Below are 25,652 nucleotides of genomic sequence, written 5' to 3'. Positions count from 1 at the left end.
AAGTGTTAAAATAGCCTTGGTCACAAAGGGAACAAAAAATAAAAAAACAGCCTGGTCCTTGAGGTTGTCTGCTGCTGCCATCGTGCAGACGTCCACCGGGCAGAATGTTATATTAGGGGGTATAAGGCATATCTGGGGGGCAGCTGTGCATAACTGGGGGCAGGTTGGCAAATAAAAGGAAGTAAAAACATTGTTTTTATTAAATATGAAAACATTGTGAATTAATATTTACTAGTAAAAGTTTTTTAAAGCATTTTTCTTTTTTTCCTAAAGTAATATTTAAATTTTAGGTTGACATCTTATAATCAGGGTCTTCTTATAATCGATCAAATACGGTAATACCAAGTTTCCTTCAATTCTAGAGCACTGTATTTAAGGTTCAAAGGAAAATATTTTTTTTCTGTGGGCATTCCCCTTTAAAGTGCACTTTGTTGGTAGTTTGTTGCCTAGCTTGAAACAAAAGTAGCTTTCATTTAGGCTCAGTATAAAAAAGGTTACATTATCAGAAACCTTGGGCTTTTTAAACTATATTTTTACTGCATAATATTGTTTACGCCAAACCGGTCATGGGAAGCTTAAAGTAGCATGCACTGTGTGACACGATGGGCTTTTTAATATGTTTGTTCATGCCATCCTGGAAGGGGTTGGTTTTAATGGCTAGTGCCATTTTCCGTTATTGCATGCTTCTGTGAATTATTTATTTTACTGCAGTTGTACAATATATATATGTTTAGAGACATTAACTATAGTTTATAAAACAAGATACATTTTATGGGTTAAATCTGCAATTACTCCCATCATCAAGAGTAATGATGATGCCAGTGTGTGTTTATTTGTGAGTTCCACATGAAAAAGTAGAAACAATTGGACAAATTAGGGAAGATTAATGTGTGTAATTTGCAAAGCACAGTAAATCACACTCTCTAGACAGCTATATATACTTTGGCTTGCATTTCCATAGTCTTTGAAAAACCCAACTGCCTTAGGCCAGGTGTAGCTTACTCAAAAGCTTAAGAGGAACGTGTCTTGAGCTATAAGTCAACTCTGTGTTTCGTATCTTCACTGTTGAGTGGCTGGTCTGTGAATCTTTAATTCTGATTGTGAAACTGATGGGCATTGTGAATCAGAAAGATATAGCCTCAACTGAAGTTCATGAATTAAGAAGGGCTTAATTGGATTGTCATCATATGTTGCCTCAGGAAAGTACTATGGTAAGGTCACAGGTCAGTACCCAGGGCCTAAATCTGAGCAATGCCTGTTTATCCATTAGGCATATGACTCGGCATAACCCACATATTTTCAGGGATCCAAATCTGAAAGCCAGTATTGAGGCGTGGATAGAGGCAGAAGTGCATGGGATAGAGGCCAGATGTGGTAGTGGGCAGGTTCAGAAACATGAAAGCAGTGGAGCGCAGGCTTCCATTGATCTAACAGCTCCCTGGGCTGGTCAGGGGAGATCAAAGGACCTATTACCCCCACTGCCCAGAAAAGAGGAACAGTGGGGCAGCTGCATGGGACAGTGCAAAAACCAGGACATTTGGGAGGTATGCCCTGGATCCCTGAGATCCCAGGTGCTTTACTGAATAACAAGGCCGACACAACAATGGCATTGCAGCAGTAATTACCGTATTGAGGGGGCCAGTCCAGAGGTGCCCCCAATGCCAGCACAGCCCTGCCAAACCTGCAGCCATGCCCTGGGCCATGCATATCGCTGGGCTGAAGACCTGTGGGTAGTAGGAGTTTGCGGCTGACTGCATACTGACACAATTGCCCCACAAATTGATGTTTCTGAGTGAAACCTACAGAACCTAAAGCATCAACTTGCTACTGTTGCCTAATGGAGTAGGAGTGCCACATACCAATGCATCATAGACATAATTTGAAATGGTTCATGATACTAAATCAAGGATACAGATAATTTGGTTTTAAGGGCATTTACCTTATCTTCAAATATGAGACAATCACTACTGAAAGTGTTATTCTCAAAGTCATGCAAGACTGTAGAGTGCAGAAGAGGTAGAATTCACAGAATCCAGAGTCAAACATCTTTTTCAGAGGTTGACACTCTGGCCCATCTATATTTAGGAATTATCTTATGTACAGAAGTAACAAACATGGTGTTTTGTGCACTGTCATCATGGAAACTAGTTCATGAGAACATATCATAAGCTGGCTTGTTGCTTCAAAAGACTGGACAGGGGCGTGGCTGGCCTGGCGACGAAGATGGCCGCTTAATTGTGGAGCTCCGTGCCACCTGCCGCTAATTGACCGCTCGCACACCCGCGTACTGCACCATGGGCAGGAATAAAAGGGTGCCTACCGACCCTGCCACACCGGGGACCAGTTCCCGACCTCCGTCGTCCTCCCTGCGGGAGTACTTCCACACGCCGGCGCTGCTGCAACCTGAGCGCGCCGACTCCAATATGGCGCCGACCCATGCTGACTCCCAGGCCTCGGAGGAAGACGCTTCGGCACAGCAGCACTCGGGGGGCTCCCCGGAACCTACCTCTAGGGACTGGAGACGCATCTTCTCCTCGCTCCCCACCAAGGATGACTTTAGTTTGTTGGTGGCCGAAGTGAAGCAGACGGTCAGGACGGAAGTCACGGCCTTGCGTGCCGACATGGGGCGCATGGACGCGAGGCTCGCCACCACGGAGACCAGGCTGCGGGACGTTGAACACCGAGTTGCCGCTCTTGACCGGTCCCTCTCCGCCAAGGTAGCTGACTTGTTTTATCATTTGGAGGATGTTGATAACCGCGGCCGCCGGTCCAACATACGGGTGCGGGGCCTGCCGGAGGGGGAACGCCCTGAGGACCTCCGTACGGTGTTGGATCGACTTTTCTCCATGATCCTGGGGAAACCTGCTGCTTCGGGTGGCCAACCCATGAAATTCGACCGGGCGCATAGGGCGCTTCGCCCCGGAGGAGGCCCGGGTGATCCCCCCCGGGACGTCATTTGCTGCCTGCACAGCTTCTCCCTGAAGGACGCCATCATGCAGAAGGCACGTGCCCGCAGGCTCTGGGACTTTGAGGGTCACCAAGTGTCCCTCTTCCAGGACCTCTCCCGCTACACCCTACAGGCCAGAAGGGCTCTACGACCCGTCACTGCTGTTCTACAGGAGCACAAAATCGCTTACAGGTGGGGCCACCCGTTTGCCCTGATAGCGCGCAGAGATGACACCACGGCCACGGTTCGTATGCCCGCAGACGTGGGGCCCTTCCTGCGGTCCCTGCAACTACCGGAGGTGGCCTGCGACGATTGGCTCGACTGGATCCCGGTACCGCGACCATACCGACCTAGGCCTCCGCGGAACAGAGATGGCCGCCCTCGCTCTCCACGTGGTGCTGCGCGGGAGGACGCCCGGGTTTGATTTCCCCGGCGCACGGCTCCCTTCGTGAACTGACGTTTACACGGCGTTGTCTTTCCGTGGACCTTGGACATTCCTGCGCCAGTGCACTCCTGGCTCACGTGAGACGCCTGTTTTTGTCTTCTTCCTTTTTTAATGTGACCTGGTGGCCCTAAGTCACATAACATATTGCGTTTGTTCGTTCAACCAGGGTTTTTTTTTTTTTTTTTTTTTTTTTTTTTTTTTTTTTTCCCACTCGCTTCTCCGCCGACCTAGGTCATATTGTATGTCTAGTTTACACCTACATGTTCACCACTTGGTCGTGTTGATGTTCACTGTGGGGCACAGGAAATATATATTTTACTTAACATTCAATGTAAGCCTAGCAGCGATTGTGTAACATGTCAGCCTCGCAGACGTCTCTTCCTTTAATAACGTTTGACGCATAATTTGGAGGTGCCTTTATGCTATTGGCCTATTTGTCCGCTAGGTGGCGCACGCTGTGCCTATCCCGCTGTTGGGGAGTTTGGGTTTTTTTTTTTTTTTTTTTTTTTTTTTTTTTTATTTTATTATTTTCTCCCCACTCGCTTTTCCGCCGACCTAGGTCATATTATGTGTCTAGTTTGCACCTGCATGTTCACCATCTGGTCGTGTTGATGTTCATTGTGGGGCACAGGACATATATATTTTACTTACACTTCAATGTCAGCCTAACTGTGATTGTATACCATGTCAGCCTCGCAGACGTCTCTCCCCTTATTGCCGTTTGAAGCATAATTTAGAGATGCCTTTATACTGTCAGGACATGTATATTTTATTTACAAATTCAATGACAGCCTAGCAGTGATTACACAACATGTCGGTCTCGCAGACGTCTCTTCCTTTAATAACGTTTGAAACATAATTGGAGATGCCTTTATACTATTGGCCTATTTGCCCTCTAGGTGGCGCACGATGTGCCTCTCCCGCTGCGGGGGAGCTTGGGGTTTTATATATTTTTTTTTTTTTTTTTTTTTTTTTTTTTTTTTCTCTCGCTCACGAAGCGTCTGGGTGCTCTCTGCACCATTCACGGGGGTTAATTTACTCTGTTGCTACATTGTTTTCTTTCAGTGTTATATGCCATGGTGTGGTTTGTTTACGCCTATCTACATGCGACTTTATTTTGGTGCTGTCATTCTGCCTTGTTTTGCCTGGGCGGGTGGCGGGGCTTTGTTCCATTGTTACACTAAGTTACTTGTTGCCGCGTGGTTGCGGTAGTTGTTCCCTCTTCCTCGCCTGCCGGCTCTCCTGCCCCTCAGGGACCTGGTGTCATACCCCTCCTACTGGGGTCTCCGCTCCCTCTACTTGGGGCGCGGTATACTTACCGGTACTTGACACGTTTCCCACTCTCCCCCACTCTCCCTCCGTCTTACCCACCCTCAGGTTCCTTTCCTACCTTGCCACCCCGCTCCCTTCCTCCCCGTTGCCCTTCCTCCACTAAAACTCACACGATGGCCTTCCGGCCCTCGCCCCTAACGTTCTACTCGGCTAACGCTAAGGGCCTTAACATCCCTGAGAAGCGCTCAAGGGCCCTTCGGGAGTTTCGGTCTCACATGGCCTCTGTCGTGCTGTTGCAAGAAACCCATTTTAAAGCGGGGCAGGCCCCTAGCCTTAGGGACGCGTATTTCCCTACAGGGTTCTTCAGCAATAATGTAGAGGCCAAATCCAAGGGTACGGCCATTCTGATAGCTCGTACGGTCCCCTTTGTTGTTAAGGACACCCTCTTAGATCCTTCGGGCCGCTACACATTTGTTAAGGGCACGATCGCGGAGGTCGTTTATACCTTTGCGAGTATTTACCTCCCCAATAAGGGGCAGGACGTAGCTCTGCGATCCATCGCAGCCTCTCTGTCGGCCTTTCGGGAGGGTGTCCTGGTTGCTGGAGGGGACTTGAACGCCCCCCCTTTTCCCACAGTCGGACACATCGTCCGGTTCCAGCTGCCTTCCTGATAGTCGCCTGCGCTCACTCCGCGGCACCTTGACACGACTCCTTCTGGTTGACTGCTGGCGTACTCTGTTCCCCACGACTCGTGACTACACCTTCTTCTCGCCTCCCCACAATCGTTACTCAAGACTGGACTATATCTTCCTCTCCCACACCCATCTTGACCTTTTACAGTCCGCTACTATTTTGCCGCTGACGTGGTCGGACCACTCTCCCGTGCTCATGACCATGTTGTCACCACTTTGTAGGGCCAGGGAGTGGTCGTGGAGACTGAATGACTCTTTTTTGACGGACGAGACTATGGTGTCCCAGATTGAGACTGAATTACAAAATTATTTCCAGAGCAATGATACGCAGGGGATGTCCCCGCTGGTCTTGTGGGAGGCCCATAAGAGTGTGATCAGAGGTTTTCTTATACAGCAAGGGGCGCGACGAAAGAAGGCACGAAATCTTGAAATTGTTGAGCTCACTAGGCAGATCTCCCTTCTGGAAACTGCGCACAAACGCTCTCTCTCTACTGAGTCCTACCGCGAGTTAACGGCGTTGAGGAGTAAGCTCGCTGATCTGCTCCACTCCCGTTTCCGCAGGGCTTCCCTATATAGCCAACGTTTTTTCCACGAGCACGGCAACAAATGTGGTACCCTGCTTGCTAAAATGCTGCGTCCACTCGACCGTCGCTCCTATATCCACAAGATTCGGTCAGTGGGAGGCCAGGTCTCCCCATTCCCGGCACAGATCACCGAGGCATTCCATGCCTACTATACCTCACTCTATAATATACGGGCGGGGGATTCGCGGGACGGTCGGCCGGAGGTGCTGGCGCGGGTGTCTGAGTACCTTAGCCGTAATGTTCGCCGCCGACTTACCCCTGAGCAGGCTTCCTCTCTGGAAGACCCCTTTACGGTCGAGGAACTTTCCCTGGCAATGAAATCTAGCCAACGGGGTAAATGCCCGGGTCCGGATGGTTTGCCCTTGGGGTACTACAAGACCTTTTCGGCCCGGCTACTCCCTTACCTGGTGCGGGCTCTTAACTCCGTTCAGGAGGGTCTCTGTTTTCCGTCCCAGGCTCTGTCTGCCACGATTGCCGTTATTCCCAAGGAGGGGAAGGACCCTAGCCTGTGCCAGAGTTACAGGCCCATATCGTTGCTTAACGCTGACCTAAAATTGTTCGCCAAGATGATGGCCCTGAGGTTGGCCCGGTTTCTCCCCCTACTGGTTCACCCTGACCAGGCGGGTTTTGTTCCCCGCCGGGAAGCGCGCGATAATACGGTCAGGGTGCTTAACGTCATACATAGGGTGAAGAAGGAGGGACGCGGGGTCCTGCTCCTGTCTACCGACGCTGAAAAAGCGTTTGACAGGGTGGACTGGACATTCCTGCGGGCGACTTTGGAGCATCAGGGCCTGGGCCCAGCTATGTTGGCCTGGATTGGGGCTCTATACACCACTCCTACCGCCCGTATTCGCATTAACGGCGCCTTGTCGCCCCCGGTGGTGATTAGGAACGGCACCAGACAGGGTTGCCCCTTGTCACCAATGCTTTTCCTGCTGTCCCTTGAACCGTTTTTGGAGGCAATACGAGCTAACGCCGACATACAGGGTTTTTGCGCAGGGGAAGCTCACCACAAGGTGGTGGCGTATGCAGATGACCTCCTTTTTGTTGTGTCCAACCCCAGCGTTACCTTGCCGAATATATTGCGTGAGTTTCACCTTTATGGGTCCCTATCGAATCTCAAGATTAACTACACCAAGTCTGAGATTCTCAACATCTCTGTTTCCCCTGTTTTAGTCCCGTCGCTTGTGTCTAGCTTCCCCTTTCGGTGGTGTTCGGACCGTATGAGATATTTGGGGATTTGGTTGACTGCCGACCTTGCGCACCTTTACCGGGCTAATTTTGCACCGTTGCTCTCTGCGCTAGCCGACGACCTGCGCAGGTGGACGCCTCTTTTCCTCTCCTGGATTGGTAGGGTCAATGTGGTCAAAATGAACCTGCTCCCGAGAGTGCTGTATTTATTTCAAACCCTTCCGATCCGGCTGCCCCGCGTTTTCTTTTCGTCACTCCGCTCGTCTGTCACTAGGTTTGTCTGGGGACATAAGAGCCCCCGACAGAAATTTTCGCTTCTCACCCGCCCTAAGTCCCGGGGGGGCTTGGCTCTTCCCGACTTTCAATCATATTATCGGGCTGTCCACTTGCTGCGCATCCTAGATTGGAACCTCGATGGTCCGGTTGCTAAGCCCTGGGTTGAACTGGAGCTGGGTGCGCTCAGGGGTCGTGTCCATCATGCTCTCTGGGGTCCTAGAGTCGGCTGTGGTGTGGAGCAGCATCCTTTGATTTCCGCCACCCTGGCGGTCTGGAAGAGCGTGGGTCTCCGGGCCCGGCTCTCTTCGTCGCCTTCTCCCATGTTGCCCCTCGGGGGAAATCCGGACTTCGCGCCGGGTCGTGCCCGAGGGAGATTAACTTTCTTGGGGGTTCCTCCGCCTGTACGCTTGCACTCGCTTTTGGGTGATCGGGGAGTGCTGCCCTTTACAGATTTCCACGCGCGCGGACCACCGTCCATGCTGGATCGCTTCACTTACCTTCAAATAACGCATTATGTCTCCTCCCTTCCTAATCAGCAGAATCTGTACAGGGACCTCACGGTATTCGAGGCCTTATGCTCTCAGAAGCGCCCGCCAGCGGGGGCTATCTCCTTGCTCTATTCATTGCTGCTGTCTGGGTTGTCGGACTCGCCCCCTTCATTTTGCCTGACGTGGGAATCCGTGTGTGACGTACGACTCTCCGACGCTGACTGGAACAAGATATTCTCCCTCACCCATCAGAGTTCTAGAGCCACCAAGGTACAAGAGACTAATTATAAAATCCTGTCCCTCTGGTACCGCACACCTGAGAGGTTGCACGCCATGTTCCCGACTGCCTCCGTCTGCTGTTGGCGGTGCGGCCGTGATGTTGGCACCATGCTTCACATCTGGTGGGCCTGCCCCGTGTTACAGGTGTTTTGGAAGGAGGTATACCGGGTTATTACAGAGCTTACTGACTCACCCCCGCCTTACCAGGCGCTGCCCATGCTTTTGCATCACACGTCGCTCCCTGTCTCGCGTTATAAGAAATCGGTCGTTCGTCATTTGCTTGATGCGGCGAGATGCCTTATCCCTCTAAATTGGAAGTCGGTCCATCCTCCGACGCTCCATGCCTGGATGTCCAAGGTAGAGGACATCAGGGTGATTGAGGACCTTTCTGCCACTTCTCTCAAACAGAGGGAGGCTTACACCACTACCTGGTTCCACTGGCTCTCCTTCTTGGGTAGGCGCACTCCATGATTGCCTCCTTCGTGTGGGGTGTATGTTTCATTTCGCCTCTTTGTATCGTTGATGCTTGGATGGGCGCCTGGTCATGTTTGTTTCACCTGTATCCTTTGTGTTTTATTCGATCAGGTTTGCTCATTTTATACACTGTGTCTTGCTGGCATGTTATATTGCAATTGCTGTATTACTTCCTTTGCCTTTGTCCCTTTCCCCTTTCCCCCTTCCCCCTTTTTTGCCTTCTGTACCCTTCCTTCCCCCATCCTGCATAAAATTTTGAAAAACCCAATAAACTTTGGATTTTGAAAAAAAACAAAAGACTGGACAGAAAAATATTAAGGATGTGCCCTACAGTGTGCAATCTCTGGATATGGATCAAATACAACCTTTTGTTGTCTAAAAGTGCTAGAAAGGCAACTATATTCAACGTACAGGCAGGCTTCACACATCTGGTTAGGATCCAAGGAAATGTAAACGGAGATATAAATCAACTCTGAAAATACATCATATTATGTTCCCAACCTTAGGTCATGGTCAATTTTGTTAAAGAAATGACCATGCATGTGATCTTGAATTGCTCCATCATTTCAACAGGGAAAACTGGGAAAAAACACATCCTCTGCCAACCGGTTCGCACTTCACTACATAACAACAACCTGTCATGTCAGAGCTTTCATTTACTTTGTATACTCTTAGCTTCATAAAAATATTTACTTTGGGGTGCACTTACTGAGTTGGCATAACTAGATCACTAAAATGAAGATTTACTAAAATGTACTAACTCAGGTACTCATGTCCCCTTGTGGATTCAAGGCTAGCTAAGTTGAACGTTATGGGAGAGGACTCTTACATTTCTATGTTCACAATAAGATCACAACCCTATGTAGTACACCTCTCATGTTAACTATAGTGTTAATGCATTGAATCAGTAATGACACAGTAAAAAGACATTTATAAACATCAATATTTTCCTTTTTTATTTAAAGACTCTTATCAGTGTTTCAATATGGCTGGCCATATCCATGGCATATTCAATAATAGAATTTGTAATGTATCAAGTAACATAAAAATTGAATCTTAACTAGCTAAATATTTTCTCTATTTGGTTAAAATGATCTTATACAGTCTTACCACAGTTGTATTTATGCATCATTTTTAGCAGATGTAATTTACCTAAAATACCTGTCCAAAGCAGGCCCGGACTGGCAACCATTTGCCCAGTGTGCCACTGGCACTAAGTGCCCGTACTTCAGCAGCAGATCTGGTGCTGCAGAGTGCGGCCACAACTATGTAAAACATAACAACGTAGCGTGCAGCCGCACACATCCAGCCGTCAGCCTCGCCAAAGTCATGAGGCAGCAGCTGGCCTTAAAGTGCCGGAGCCATCTAGTCATCACCAGTCCGGCCCTGGTCCAAAGTATAAAATAACATATTTCATACTTTGCATGAAATAATAAGGCATTCTGTACAAAGTCACAAGAAATGCAGACAGAAAGACAGATAGATCACTTCACTGTTAATGTTATACTACATATAAAATGTAATTCTATTAAAATTCAGGCTTACATTATATTAAACAGCCTTTGTAACATCACAGAATTCGTAGCCCTTCATACTTTATTCATTATGACATGATCTTTATACATAATTCATGCAGTATCTGTATGCATTTGTGTAAGGGAATTCATATATACATAATACGCTTTAAAGCAATGGAGTATAATATTGTTGCTCCTCGTTTCCTGCATTCACATGGAATGTTAGACCTTCAGGTACTTCAGAGACTGCCACAGGTTCTGACTCTGGCACCTCTTCCTTTTCAACTATAAAACAGTATGGCAAAAATACAGATGAGAACAAAATATCCTTATCAATGCTTTATGGTCAGGCTCTGATTTCATACAAAGACAATTCTTTAGGTTCACTAAGGGCGTCAGAATCAACTGCATAAAAAGAATAATTTAGGTGGCAACGTTGCCCCCTGCACTTGATTGTATAATAAAAGGTCACTATAGTCAATGAGACTGCTGTGGTTTTGTTCTTGTTTCTACAAGTTATTTTATTAAACATTACTAGTGAATAATATTAGTGAATTAAGATAATTTTTGTATATATCTTTTTCAAACATGTTTCCAGATTTTATTTGAGAAATCCTGTCAGTTTCTGTTGAAGTAGAAGACCTCTTACCTGTTAGAGAGGAGATACTGGTGTTTGGAATATGTCCTCCTTCCTCCTCGTATATTAACAACGTCACATCCCCACCTGCTGATGTTACAGGGTCTTCATGATGCTCCAAGTGTTCCTGAGCCACCTCTGTGTGCTCCTCTGGAATCTTGGGTTCTAGATGTACTTGAGGTTCTGGTTCTGGTTCTGGCTCCGGTTGTGGCTCAGGCTGTTTTACTTGCTGCTTCCTCCTTCCTCGACCAGTCCCCTTCCGCTGACGTTTGCTCCTAGTTTCTTCCCTGTGTAAGTCATTACAGCCGTTAAGTACTATTAAATACTGCAATTTATTTATTTAATATAATGAAACTACCATAAAAGATCCCTCTGAAATATATCTCAATTATTTCACCATTACCAGATAGTTCCACAAATGCTTTAGAAATGGAAAAAAATCAGGAAAATATAGTGGTGGAATTTATTCCTTAAAATGAACAACTCAAGTACCTCTACTGGTTTTGATTCAAATTCTCATAAAATGATTTAACCCCTAGAGTATCAACCCTGTGGTTAGCAAATTGGGCCTGGGCAGCAAACAGAGGAAGGCTGTACCTTCTGGCCTGGAGGGCATGTAGAGCAAACCCCACTGGGTAACTAATACACACACAAGCGTTCCCACTAATAAACTAGCATGCTGTCAGATGATCTGTTTGATCGGTTTGTCAACATGTATCAGATGATTCTGTCTGCCTGTTTACAAGCTGGGATCCAACATTGTGAAATGCCAGGTGCTCCCCCACCACTAAGCCCCACAAATAATCAAAAATCCCTATATACACACTGCACGACAAACAAGAAAAATAGTCACAGAGGGGTAGGTCCAGTACAGCCCCTGATGGCGGCCCTGGAGTTAACAAATGTTATTAAAAGAGGCAATTACATTATTATGATGGGAACCATTTATATCAGAAGCCAGGCACATTATCTCTTTAAACACATGCTATATTTGTAAATATCTTACTCTAGTTAAATGCCATACTCTAGTTTTAATTGCCCCCGAAAAAATTACCCCAAAACCCACTGGAAAGTGTCTTTTTCTTGTGCTTCTTCCTTTTTCCTTTTTAGAAGTTCTCGGTCTCTAAGGCGTCGTGTTGTAACCACTGGTAAAAAAAAATATATATTTTTTTAGTTACTTTATGATTTATATTAAATAAAGCAGTCATAATATCCTCTTGGGAAAATAGAATAACAATAGAGTCAATACAATCAAGGAAAGTAAGTGCTACCCAATTGCTCCGGTACTTGTGCATTCAAAGAGCAACCCTTCCAAACAAACACCACCTCCATTACTAAAATAATCCCTGGAATAAGAATCCAACTATCAAAATATGTACAGAAAAGAAGGTGCACATAATGATTCCGGGGTGTGGTTGGTATCAAATGGCAGTATGTTTCTGGATCCCCAATACAGCAGTAGGCAGCGGATATTTCCCAAAGTGTCCCATAGGCAACATGTATGGTGCCCATCTAGCCCTAAGGGAACAGATCAGTACTCCCATTGAACAGATTTCACTCACTTGTTTCCTCTGTATCATACCTAGGGGGGTGGTCCACCCCGGGTGCCACCAGCCCGGCATGGGGTGTGCACCCAGGGCCGGACTGGCCTACCAGTGGGCCGGACTGGCCTACCAGTGGGTCGGGGGCTGGCCAAGCAGCACTGGGGCTGCTCAGATGTCTATGCGGCCCAACGGCCGCTTAACGCGGCCTACAGTTTACCGCTGCGGAGCCTACACATTTTTGTGCCAGAAAAATCTTTTCCCTCCCAGGTTCCTGCTTCCCCTGGGTGGGAAAAGAGAGTTTCCCTGCAGTTATTTTTAGATCTCTATTTTATTCCACTTGACATACAATTTACAAATTTGTGATATAAATATTCTGGGGGGTACCACATACAGAATCCACCCCCAGTGCCAAATAGTCTAGGTATGCCCCTGCTCTAAGAATAAGATATGACATCATATATCTGGGCCGGACTGCGGATGTTGAGGCGAGCCTGGCACTTTAAAGTCATACAGCCGGTGGTCGCACACTACAGCACCTGATGTGCCTCTGGAGCAGCAGATTCAGTGACTATGGAGTGCTGTCGCCTAGTGGCCCAGTGCACATTTGCTGTGTGCCAGATGGCCAATCGGGGGCCTGATAAAATATCCTAATGCCACTAGACTATACTTTCCCATATATCTTAACTCAGCCTTTGCAGGAATCCTTCTTATCTTGACAAAGGCTGATACTAACAATGAAACAGTCTGCTTGTGCTTTATGTCTACCCAAGTCATGGATTTATTTCCATTATAAAAACATTGTATGGTTTGGATCTTGTATTTGGAAATGTGATGCAGCAAAGCAGAAAAAAAAGAGGTCAAAAATATATATAAAGGAAAGCATGATGTGCAACAACTTCATTGCAAGGAACATATTATCATGTATTACAGTAGTTTGCTATACCTGTGTTAACTATATTCTCAAAAAGGAAATGACACATGTAATTAACATAATTGCAGGTGTGAATAACAATAAAAAAAATTTATGAGTTTATATAATTGCTGCCTTAAAATAAAACGATCATTGTAAAAAAAAAATTCACGTTCCTTGTATGACATCAAGGGTTTACTGTCCCTAACAGCCTCACCAAAACACAGTTACCTAAGGTAGAAGCTGCAGCCCTTTAGCAGCCTTCTTTGTCTGTGGTCCGACAATTCTTGCCACCAATTTCAGCATAATGCATCTATGCAAGCAGAAGGAGCTGGGGGCTGGGGACAAAGTGCAAATGCCTAGAAGGAGATTCAGATGAATCCCTCCATGTTTTTGCACTGGGGAAAAACTAATAAAAAGTGACACTCTATTCTATACATTGAAGTAAATGTGGAGGGTAAGGCATGTATTCCTCTTAAAATTATAACACTATAATGTATCTTATTCATTATGTTCTTCTGTTTATGTTTAATTATCCATTTTCATCAATTGTACGTAAGATGGGGCCCACCTAAATCATTTCTCTTGGGGCCGCAAACACCTACAGCTACCCCCTGGTGGTGGGAATACATGCATAATGTTAATTTTGAGCAGACAAAAAAAGTTGCTTTGATGAGGGCTTTGAACAAGTACAACATATGTGTTATATTTAAAGACTAAAGCAAGCTTGCTAGTAAATTTAGCATTCTACGTGATGGCCTTCTCCTTTTCCTTAATATTCACAAGGTATTTAGTACACTCTGGAACACATAGAGTGAGGAAATGTTACAAGTACCCACTTCTCATAAAAGGGACAGTGAGTTATTTAATTATTTAAATTATAGCTTTACCTGAAATATTATTTGTTAGACTGTGAGATCATAGGCCAGTGGTTTCCAATTCCAGGACTCTTAAGGGCCACAACAAGCAGGCCAAACATTTTGGATATCCCGGCTTGAGCATCACAATTAAAAAAAAACATATTAAGTTACTTGTTTTCAGACAAGGATATATTGAATTCCCGTTTGTGGGCCTTGATGTCTGGCGTTGAAAACCAAAGCCATAGGCCAAGTTTTAATGGTATAAAACAATGTCACTATACGGAGAAGACCGTAGCTGTAGTCAAGAGACGTTAATACATCATATTGACAATTGTGTGTCTCTCTTGGGATATAAGGGCGCTTTTTTATGGACCTATGGAGCTGCTTCTTGACAGATTTATTACAGACACAACAAATTGTTTGTTATAAATGGTCAATGAGATACAGGCATACAAAGGGTTACTTAGAGATTAAATAGGCCATTGAGTGAAGGGGTGGGGGGGTGCCATTGCTTACCCATCTATTTGTGTGTCTGGTATAACAAGATAGTATATCTGTATAACACATATGCAGTCTGCCAGCAATGCCAAAACTCCACCATTTTTTAAAAAATATATTTGAATTCCCCATTTGCACATAGTATAATTAATGTAATTAAACATGTAGAATTTAAGGAATTCTGTTATTCTGCAAATGTCCTCGTTTGTAACTGAATCTGAAAACGTCCGCCAACAACTTGCTTACTACCCATTATTTTGAAGTTTGTATACTTTTAATCTAGGTTCTTGTGGAATTTACTTCATGACCTTTATATGAAGGCTGTAAACAGGCATAGACTGGAAATCAACACCCTGGGCAAATGCCTGGTGGGCTGGTACCTGCTCCCAGGTATCTCTTTTGCCTCTCATGGAGCTGACTCAGTCTTTTTGATGTGCAGCGATCGTCTGGATACACAAGACTGCCTTTTGCAAATACATAAGAGTGCTCCGTGCGACCATGTGTGTATTCAGCAGGTGGCCGCACACATGCCACTTACTGGCCCAGTCCCCAATCTCTAGATTTTGAATATGCGAGAATGCTTTGTTAGATGTTAGCTATGTGATACATTCTGATAAGCAAATTAAGTATTTCACTTACAACTTCTAAAGTGAATAATGCGTGTCAGGATATTTTAACACTTTGAGGTGTATAAACCCCATACAATAACACTTCACTAATAGCTAATTAAGTAAAGACGAATGCTTATACACAACCAATAGTTTGACTGTCTGCAATAGGTGGTTAGGAATACAAAACATACGTTTACAGTTAGTATCAGGAGGGGTTGATAAGTATAACCATAAGGTGATATTGGCCAGAATTAATTATAACCTTGAACGTACTCATATAATACTCCATCTAAAAAGGTCTATATTTCAGATGTTCTCAACCTATGTAGGGGTGGTTCTGGATTTCTCGGGGGGTCACTATGCGAAAGCAACAAGGCCTCATTCTTAACACAAGCAATAAAAAGGATAGTTTTGCATACAGTAGGGGATGCCGTAATTATAATCACATTTGTTTAATAAAAATAATAACAGTAAAATAACAAATAATAAGTCTCCCATACTCAAATAAGCACCTACCCTTTATCCACTGTGGGATTCCTTGGACCATTGCGGTCCTAAACATCTTAATCTGCGTATATGTTATTCTAACTAATGAACTGATGTAAAAACCCTAAGCTAGTGTACCCTAACTTTTTATGTACAACGCAAGGCTTAACATATACATTAAAAAGGTCCTCTCGCTGTAAGGTGAAGAATTCTTCTATTAGTACTTTCCTACTGGTATGTCTAGCAAGGGTTAAGGAGCCCTTGGTTTCATTTACCTGAAACATCTTGCTTCTCCTCGCGGTGCTCACTTGTTTGAACAGGGTTTTCAGCCACTTCTGAATAATGATGATCTTTTCCAAAGCCTTCCATAATTTACTAATTTGTCCTTCTGCTCCCCTATGTCAATAGCTACAAGCAACTTTGTATAGTCATTTCAACATAGGTTTGCATTATGAGAAAGGAGTGTCTCACCAAACGTCCCTTCCCGCCCATATGGTCTTATCTGCTTTGACCACAACAGAATGTTAATCGAGATTTTCTTATCACTGGATAGGTGTGTGTCTCATTACTTTCTTAAGCTATGCTGTTTGGATACCTTAACTATACAAGTTTCTATACAACTACACAGTGCCAGATTGTAGGGTGTTACAGTAAGCAGTACAGAAACCATAGTTAACCTGATGAGTGCCAGAGGAGAGTGCGCCAGGCTGTACCGACTGGCTGGAAACCACAAGGAAAGTCTACTATGTCCCGCAAATGGGGATACATAATGCTTATAATGCAATCACAACTTGAATGTGGTATAAAAGCCCTTAGGGAGGTCTTTTAAAATATTCTTTTTGATTATGTAACTTTTTTGTTATATAATTTGTGTCACTATTTGTAATACAGTATTCTGATTACACACACCTACTTGTGATTTTATTTTTCTTTTTTTTCTTTATGGAAACCACAATAAACAAAGAATCAAGAATGCATCCCATTCAGGTACACAGGTTGGTATTTACTACAGTTGGCACATGGGCAAAATCCAATACATCTTTCAAAGTGGGCACTGCATATCCTAGCTTACTTTTGCCACTGCCCTCTCTGTCTCTTTTTGTTTAAAATATCTTAATTTTGCCAAAATAGATCACTGCATACTAAAAACAATTGAATATTTGGGCTTTGCTTAACAAACTAATAAACAGACAAAGGCTCAGCACTTCAAGTTGTGAGGTGTTTTAATGTCCACACACAAACAGTGGCAACGTTTCAACCCCTAGAGGTCTTTATCAAGCCACGGTTTGGTGTCCCATTGGCGGCAGACAAGACATAGAGTCCCTTAGTTTCTTAGGAGTCAAGATCGATTCCATGGCTGTGGAATGTAGGTTGCCAGCGAATAAGTTGTCTCACCTGAAAGGTGCAGTCGCCATGGCTTGATAAAGAACTCAAGGGGTCGAAACGTTGCCACTGTTTGTGTGTGGACATTAAAAGACCTCACAACTTGAAGTGATGAGCCTTCGTCTGTTTATTTGTTATTAAGGGTCCTGGTGGAGCCCAGCTCATGCACCTGTTGATTTTTTTAGTGCACCTCTACTATTATTTAACAAACTGGGACTTTGAATCACTACACAAAAGTTATAGTTGCATTACATTTTACTGAAAGATATACAGAGGGCCCCATGGTCTTCTAGCCAACCTTGAGGAGGACAGTGGTGTATTGGCACTTTGCAAATCAGACAGAGATCTAGGTTGACATGGCACTTTCTCTTCGTCTTACTGATGAATCTCCACCCTGCAGAATATGTAAGTAAAGGGAAGGGAGTATCATGTTAAAAATGTCAGAATGTGTGCATCAGGTATGTAGCCATAAGTATGTGTGAATGTATGTACATATATGAGTCTGTGCATCTATAAGTATATATAAGTGTGTTTTGTGCATATTTATGTGTATACATTTGTATAATTGTGTGTATTTATCCCAGTCTATGTGTGTATGATTGTGTATGTTCATATGTACAGTATAGATGTGTTTGTGTGAACTTCACATGTACTAGCCTATCCTACAGAGTGTGACACTGAATTTAAAAGGATTACACACCTACAGATATACACAAGGAAGACCAAAGTAGTCCAAAAGAATACAACCAGGGTCCCAATGAAACTGATTTTCTCAAATGGGTCCATTAGCTCTACAGCCTCGGAGACCTCATTCCTGTATTGGGATTGGTGCTCTTCTGGCAATGATCCATCTCCTACTACAGAGCGTACCAGATTCCACTATCAGTGATCAATTATTATATGGCATACTGCATTTTGGTACTGTCACAGTATGCATGCCACAGAAGAAAGAAACACAATAATTGGTGAGGGATGATTCTGCTCTGATATCCAGAGACATGCCAGACCTTAGGGTCCAATACAGCAGACATGTTGTTTTATTTTCTTCTAAGTGTCAAGAACCTGAAAAGAATTTAAGGTTGCTATGCACCCCACACTAAAGCCATGTGGAATGTGGAAGACATCTCTGGAGACTACACCCAATAAACCTATTCATGACATCCCCTAGACTCCTTGTGCATTAGTCTTCTAATGAGTATTAAATGTGATAAAAAAAAAAAAAGTCTATGTGTATTTATGGGATAGAGTGCACGTAATGGTTTTGAGCATAGTAATTATACAGGATGCATATAAGATGTGTGTGCGGTGGCAGGGGATTGTAGCAATTATTGTTATATCTTAGCTTATCTTTGCTCATGCTGTGGATCTTGTATGCAATAGAGCCTCTGGCTAACAAATATATTTTATTTGTATAACTCCCTCACTTGTTTGGTGTTTCATTATATACTGTATGCCCAATATTGTGTTTGTGCTGTATATCTTGCATACCTTTGCCAAGTTTTTATTCATTGTATGTGTTTTTCTGATACAGTGGTACGTTTTTGAAGGCCTGCATAGACCTGCACATGGGTGATAAATGCACGGTGATGTGACTTGGCTAAAATATGTCCAGATGACATCGAACAGTGGAGAGATAACAAGGCCATGCAATGTCTCCACAAGTGGGGGACAGACAGTTGGTGCAAAGTCAGCACAAGTTTATCGGTACAGCGTCTAAAAATACATTAACTGTGACGCTTACTACATTTCAGAGATCGTTGTTGCCTTGACGTTTTCGGTATACAGTACAATAATGTCAAAATGATGGCAACTAAAGAGCCATGTAAATTTAGTTTTCCATATATTTGGCCATAATCTCTGTATATAAATCTATGCGCATGTAAGTATTTTTGTTAGTTAAATCTACTTGACCCCTTCCTAACTGGGGAGGTTTCCCTCCCCATTAACCAAATTTTTTTTTTTTTTTTTTTTTTTTACTCCATTTTAACCACATGTTTGTTTAATCATAATCCCCCCTTTTATGTTTTGTGTATCCACACAATTTATATATATATATATATATATATATATATATATATATATATTATATTAATATATATTCATTTATATATTAATTTTAATCACAAGTTAGGTGCCACTGGTGAAAAAACCCTAAAATCTTGCGTTCAACAACCTCTGCCAGTAGAGAATGGCCGAAGGGAAGTTTGGGCAATCTCCATTATTTAAGTATTTAAGTATAACTGGCACTCATGCCAGGTGCCTTTACAATTAATCTGTGAACCCAGAGCCAATGATGCTGGCTTCTGGTGACAGGAATATTGGGATAAGTGCATTTAATCAGGAGGTGCTAAACAGTCCCAAATGCGACATAGGGCTATTAAAGCAAAGTGTGAAAATTTCATGTTTGGAAACAGTAACTTTATAAATAAGGTGTTTCATCCCTCCTATTAACAATCAAAGATAGGGCGTCATGTGATCGCTCTCCAGTGCGATTATATTTGCCATATTGAAAGGCTCTATGCTCTAATTTCAGGTGTGCATTTCAGGTTTTCAATTTGGAATTTTGACATTATGCACCCATGTCCTATTTGGAACATGTGTGAAGCGGACCAATTCAATTGACCACAATCAAACCATATATTTTTGAAAACTAGTCACCCTAGGGTATTTCAAATGGTGGTATTTTAATACTTTCCATGCATTAGTTTTACCACCAGCCTTTGTCAAAGTCTGTGGTCACGAAGGGTACAGCAATTAAACAGTCCAGTCCTTAAGGGAATCATATTGTAACCCACCTCTGCACTTTAACAACATCCATAACAACATCCTTTTTAACAGGTACTCAAATTTGCACTGATTATTTAAGGTGGGGTCTTAACATTGATTTATACATAGTAAACATTGATTTATACGTATTGGCAAAATCATATTCTCCTGTTGAGTTAATACCCCTTTTTTATGCATGTTGACATCTAACTGTCTTCCAAATAATATTTGTCTTATGATTTGCTTAATGCAGCCCGTTTAAGGTATAGCATGCACATATTTAGATTTTTCCAAAATGCATAACTTTGCATTTGCCAGAATCAAAGTTTATTTACCACTATGATGTATGTATGCGAACATTAATGGCATGCCTTATTACAATGGTGTATATGTTGTATGTTTTATAAAATGCAAATAAAAAAACTTTTTAAAGAAAAGTTAATTTACTGCTTGGCTGCCCAGCCATTCAGTTTGGCTAAATTTCTTTGCAGAGAAATAATATCCAATTCAGGCTTTTAATGCCCACTGCAAGATTATGACACACACAATGCCAGAAAAGAAAGCAAATTGGTTAAGGTGACTGAGGATGAATAACATCTGGCCTTGGGGCTTAATCTATTTTAACTTAATTTAGCAGTTTAACATTTTCTCATGTGTTAGCCAATCTCAAGTTTGCTGCAAGCTGTCCCTTTAGAGTGTTCCTTTAGATTTTGAAAATATTCCACTTATTGTTTCAGCAGTGAGATCCAGGAATCTCCTTAGCCTGCTCAAGTTGGTCTCTGTAAATGTATCATTTTGGTGGAGCCTCTACTAGTTTGCTTTTGTATAGTATTCTCAGGTGTTCCCATGTTATGGCCACTATTCCTCAAATACTCCATTACTTATAATATTTGAAAGAAGCTCTAACTTGTTATTATAAAAATGTTTTAGGTTTCTCTTCTTCTTGTTACCTCCACTAATTGAGACACGAACCCACAATATTATCAGCATATACTATTTCCTTAATACTAGGCCATAATTCAGGTTTAATATAAATCTACTCCCTCTCCCTTTGCCCTATCTCTCCTAAAAATAAAAACATGTCGGCTTACAGCCCAGTCATAAAGCACCCAAACACATTTCTGTAATACAAATTAGGTCATACCATTCATCACTTGCCAATAAGCTCCCCCATTTTGTTTGACAAGCTTCTTGCTTTAGCTTTTTTTTGTACATGTCAGGCTACTACCAGTCTTTGGTAATTAAGTTAAGTTAGCTGCCTCGTTATCTGTGTTGATCCTGCCACTGCCGCCACCATTTTTCAAAGCTAAGCCCTGACTTGACTCTACCCGAGCTTCCCCTTCAAGTCTATCTTCACTCTCCACCCACATCTTAGTTTAAAATCTACGCCTTCCCTTTAACCATATTCCCCCACAGTAAAGCTGCCCCTTATCATTGAGGTGCAGCACATGTCTTGTGTAGAGTCTGTAGCCGACTCCAAAGTCTGCCCAGTTCGCTAAACAACCCAACCCCTCCTTCCTACTTAATCTCCCTAATCTCCTGCTGCCTTCCCGGTGTAGTGTGTGGTATGGGTAATATTTTAGAAAATATTACCATGAATTCACTTGTCCTAAGCTTGCCACCTAGTGCATTGAAATATTTTTGATGATCCCTCTCTTTTATTAATTTTGTCATTAGTACCAATGTATACTATCACCCCCTGTACTGGAGATGAAACTCACCTGGCTACCACACAAATCAGCCTGCTCCAGCAATGACAGAGCTGAATTTACCTCAGCATTTTCACACAAACCGGCAAACATGTTGCCTCCCTACCTCTATTACCCCTACTTACCTAGCACTGTGCCTAGATATGTCCTCTATTGCATCCCCTACCTCATCGACACTGACCCCATCCAGTGCCTGCTTAGAAAGCAGTAAGCCCCTTTCCATGTTGTCAGTGTCCCGTAGTGTTGCCTCCTGCCTCCTGCCTCCTTAGGTCCAGTATCTTAGATTTCAAGCAGGCAACATGCTCACATTTGTCACAGCAGTATGGCCCCTGGGGTACCAGCATCAGGAATGCAAGATGTACATTTTAAGACACATCTGGCATAAATTCAATATACAAGATATACAGTACTTTCCCATCCACTCTTCAAATCCTTCCTGGCAATTACCTCCTTATTTACCAGATTTCCCTTAGCAGTTTGTTATGGCTCAAGATTGTTCTTGCAGTGCTGATAAAATAGACAATAACAAATCTTAGACCAGCCAATATATTAATTATACTTTTTGGGTGTATGGTCCACTTTAAAACTAGTCATTGTCTTGTTCATATTCTTGTCTTTTCACTCTGTACCATTAGGTGTACAGTTAGGAACAGTAGCACATTCTCGCATGTGTTGTTTTGTTTTATGAAATGTCACATGAACAGTTTAATTAATTTTTCTTGAAGTTTATGGTAACTTTTCACCTCCAGTTTGTTCTACTATTTTTGAGAATTTGTTAAGATGTTTCAATTAATGCACATCACTTATATAGCTTCAACAACAGATTAAAATAGTATTCAGGTTTGAAGAATTCAGTATCACTCGCTTTAACACTTGATTTGTTGTTATTGATCTGCTAAAGCATGTTGCTTTATAGACATTTATCTTTCTCCTGTTATTACTATACTATATGCTATTAGGGTATTTTTAAATGCCATTTTGCATTTGCTGTGTTTTAGCAGGGCTGCTGGCAGTGGGCAGTTCTGGGCAGGGCCGTAGCCACTCTGCCGCATAACCAGATTGCTATATTGGGTGATCAGGCTCCCCAGTGGCCATTTCTCATTGACTTAGTTGGGGAGATCACCAATGTAACCTGCCCATACACACTATGGACCACTGTGCCTAACAGCACAGCCTCCATAGTAACCTTACTTTGTTCCAAACATACAGTGCGTCAGGGTATGACATCATATCTTAGTGCTTAGCATGATAGACTGCAGCCTTGGAGTTAAATGCCCGCTGCTTACATGTGCGTTGCTCGAACAGTGTGCGAGCACGTCTCTTGTACCGCCAATGGGAATGCTGGAACCTGCAGTTCAGGTATGGAGGTGGAGATGGGCTTATGAATGAGTATGTGAATGAGGACATATTTGTGAATGAGTACCTGTGGATAAGGGAATGAATGAGTGAATGAATGAGCATCTGTAGATGAATGAATTAATATTTGTGTGATAGCATGGATGTGTAAGTGGGGGGCATGGCACAGGGAGGCTGTTTGAGGCAAGGATGCCACAGGGAGACTGTTTGAGGCAAGGAGGCCACAGGGAGGTTGTTTGGGGGCAAAGATAGCAAGTCTTCCAGTCTGGATCCTAGGCAGGTTCTGTGGATGCAATCTGGGTGCCAGGGCTGACATGATACTAAAGGGGGGGGCTGGCTGGCATAAATACATAATGTGGGGCTGGCTTGGGCAATACGCAAGGTGTGGGGCATTAAGGTGGTGTTGGCTGAGGGCATCACATAAATCAATACTAAAGGGGGGCTGGGTGGTGGGATAAATATACAATGTGGAGTTGGCTGGGGTCAATACACAAGAGGGCTGGATAAGGCATCGCATAAATCAATACTAAAGGGAGGGCTCTCTGGTGGGATAAATATGCAATGTGAGGCTAATTTTTAAGTTGATAATTTTGATAAGTTATAAATATCCAAATGGCTCTTTGCAAAAAAAAAAGGTTCCCCACCCGTCTTAGACAATGATGCCTGATGGGCCAAAATCAGTCCGACCTCTGCATGAGACAGGCTGATTTGTCAATAATACTCTCATGTAACCAGACCATACAATCTTAATTGGCCAAATTGGTTGCTAACAACAGCATGGCAGCTTTCATTTCTCACAGCATTTTAAAATCATCGCACTTCCAGCATTCACATGCATCCATTCTGTTTTAAACAATAGCACCCCCTTGTGGTTTAACTTTAAATATATGTCTACTTCAAATAAAGTTATCCTTACCAGTTTCTCCTGTTTATACCAAATATGTGGCAAGGACTTATAAGGTGCTATTATTAGATTATGTGATCTTTATTAATTAAAATATTTTATGTAAACAGTTTGGTATTGATTTTTACATACATATGATTACAACCACTGATGTTCTTTTAAAACATAAAGAGTTTATCACGTAGTATTAACAACCTTCAGGTGAACTTCATCTTGCAAAATAAACCCTTTTTCTGAGGGGCCTACCCTGGTGACCCCACATGATGCATATACAGTAATGTTTTAAATTTAACTTACCAGTCCTAGTATGCACTATAGAGCATTATTACGTAAACTGTCTGTTTGGTACCCCACCATCATGCATTTGCTTGCAAACATAGGTGAGAATCTATCAGCTACCATCTAGGGTGACTATATAGACACCCAATATGTGGAAAGGAATAAAATAACCACATGATGCACTGCCATACTAATATATGCATTACATTTACTGGCCGTATTTTTCTAGTTCTGAAAAAAAGAATGTTAATATTGTTTATCTCAGAATACTAAAAAAGTACATAGAAAGGCTGAACATTACGAAGTAAGATGTTTAGCGATAATAGAATATGATGCCATTTATGATGTATTCAGACACATATACTGAAGCAAATACACATTTACTTTAGAATGACATCCTCAGATATAGTCACCATGTCAGTTATGTTATTATAATATTATAATATTTTTTTCCAGCTTCGGATATTTAATTACACAATGAGTGTGGCAACTTGCATATGTAAGTTTTAGAAAGACCAAAGAAAGTATTACCGTGTTTGCTCGATTATAAGATGACCCTGATTATAAGACGACCCCCCAAATCTTAATATTAATTTAGGAAAAAAAGAAAAAGCCTGAATATAAGACGACCCTATAGGAAAAAAGTTTTACCAGTAAATGTTAATTCATTTAAACAATTTTTTTAATAAAAGCTATGATTGAGAAAAATATTTTGGTTTTATTTCCTTCTATTTTCCAACCTGCTCCCCAGTTATGCACATCTGCCCCAAAAATGCCTTATACCCCCTATATGCCACTGTGCTCCATGATATGCCTTTTAACCCTCTAAATGCCACTGTGCCCCATGATATGCCTTTTAACCCTATATGCCACTGTGCCCCATGATATGCCTTTTAACCCTATATGCCACTCTGGCACTTAGAGGGTTAAAAGGCATATTATGGGGCAGAGTGGCATATAGGGAGGTTTAAGGCATTTCAGGAGGCAGAGTGGCATATAGAGGGTTAAAAAGGCATTTCTGGAGGCAGAGTGGCATTAAGGGGGTTAAAAGGCATTTCACAGAGCACCCTGCCTCCAGAAATGCCTTATGCCCCCCATTTAACACTCCCCCTCCCCACTTACCGGTACTTCTGAGTCTCCTGTCATGTAGCTGGGGCAGCGTGTAGAGTCACGCTGCAGTCGGAAGGAGGCGTGGCTAGCAGCGGGGGTTGTCTGCGTGCATCACTTTATACCCCTCTCTCATGTCCCCTAATTGAGATTAAAAATATATTTAAAAAACCCACAAAGCAGGCATATACCCCCAGCCGTGCCTCTCCAACCTCTCACCTTCCTGTCTGGGTGCTAGTGGGTTAACATTTTTTTAAATGCCCTAAAGGGGATTGCATTTATTTGAACCAACCTAACTCTCTGCCCACTGGAGTGAGGGGGGTTAAAATTAATACAATCACCTTTGGTTGGTAGTTGGGATGAGATCCATCCAGCCACTCTCTGGGTGCCATCTGTAAAGCAAAATGGTCACTTGAGCCATTCCAGTGGTGGTCAAC

General features: G+C 43.1%; 1 protein-coding gene across 1 annotated transcript; it reads right to left on the bottom strand.

The window, feature by feature from the left end:
• Window positions 1-10,226: 10,226 nt before the first annotated feature.
• Window positions 10,227-16,217, bottom strand: HEMGN (hemogen). The gene is made up of 4 exons (XM_053465788.1): window positions 15,987-16,217; window positions 11,869-11,947; window positions 10,815-11,089; window positions 10,227-10,450 (listed from the first exon to the last, which is right to left on the bottom strand). Exons 1-4 carry the CDS (start codon window positions 16,078-16,080, stop codon window positions 10,332-10,334), a joined length of 567 nt encoding a protein of 188 aa, XP_053321763.1. The 5' UTR covers window positions 16,081-16,217; the 3' UTR covers window positions 10,227-10,331.
• Between the last annotated feature and the right edge of the window lie 9,435 nt (window positions 16,218-25,652).

The sequence above is a fragment of the Spea bombifrons genome, chromosome 1 (assembly GCF_027358695.1).
Source record: "Spea bombifrons isolate aSpeBom1 chromosome 1, aSpeBom1.2.pri, whole genome shotgun sequence".
Taxonomy (NCBI): Eukaryota; Metazoa; Chordata; class Amphibia; order Anura; family Pelobatidae; genus Spea; species Spea bombifrons.
The sequence above is the reverse complement of the archived record's forward strand: the minus strand, read 5'-3'. Positions and strand labels throughout refer to the sequence as shown.

Excerpts from the sequence above, each read along its gene's own strand:
- HEMGN (XM_053465788.1), bottom strand. The coding sequence starts at position 16,080 with ATGGAAGGCTTTGGAAAAGATCATCATTATTCAGAAGTGGCTGAAAAC. Across the intron at positions 11,948-15,986 it reads GGAGAAGCAAGATGTTTCAG|TGGTTACAACACGACGCCTT; the intron begins GTAAATGAAACC and ends TTTTTTTACCAG. Across the intron at positions 10,451-10,814 it reads CAGTATCTCCTCTCTAACAG|TTGAAAAGGAAGAGGTGCCA; the intron begins GTAAGAGGTCTT and ends ACTGTTTTATAG.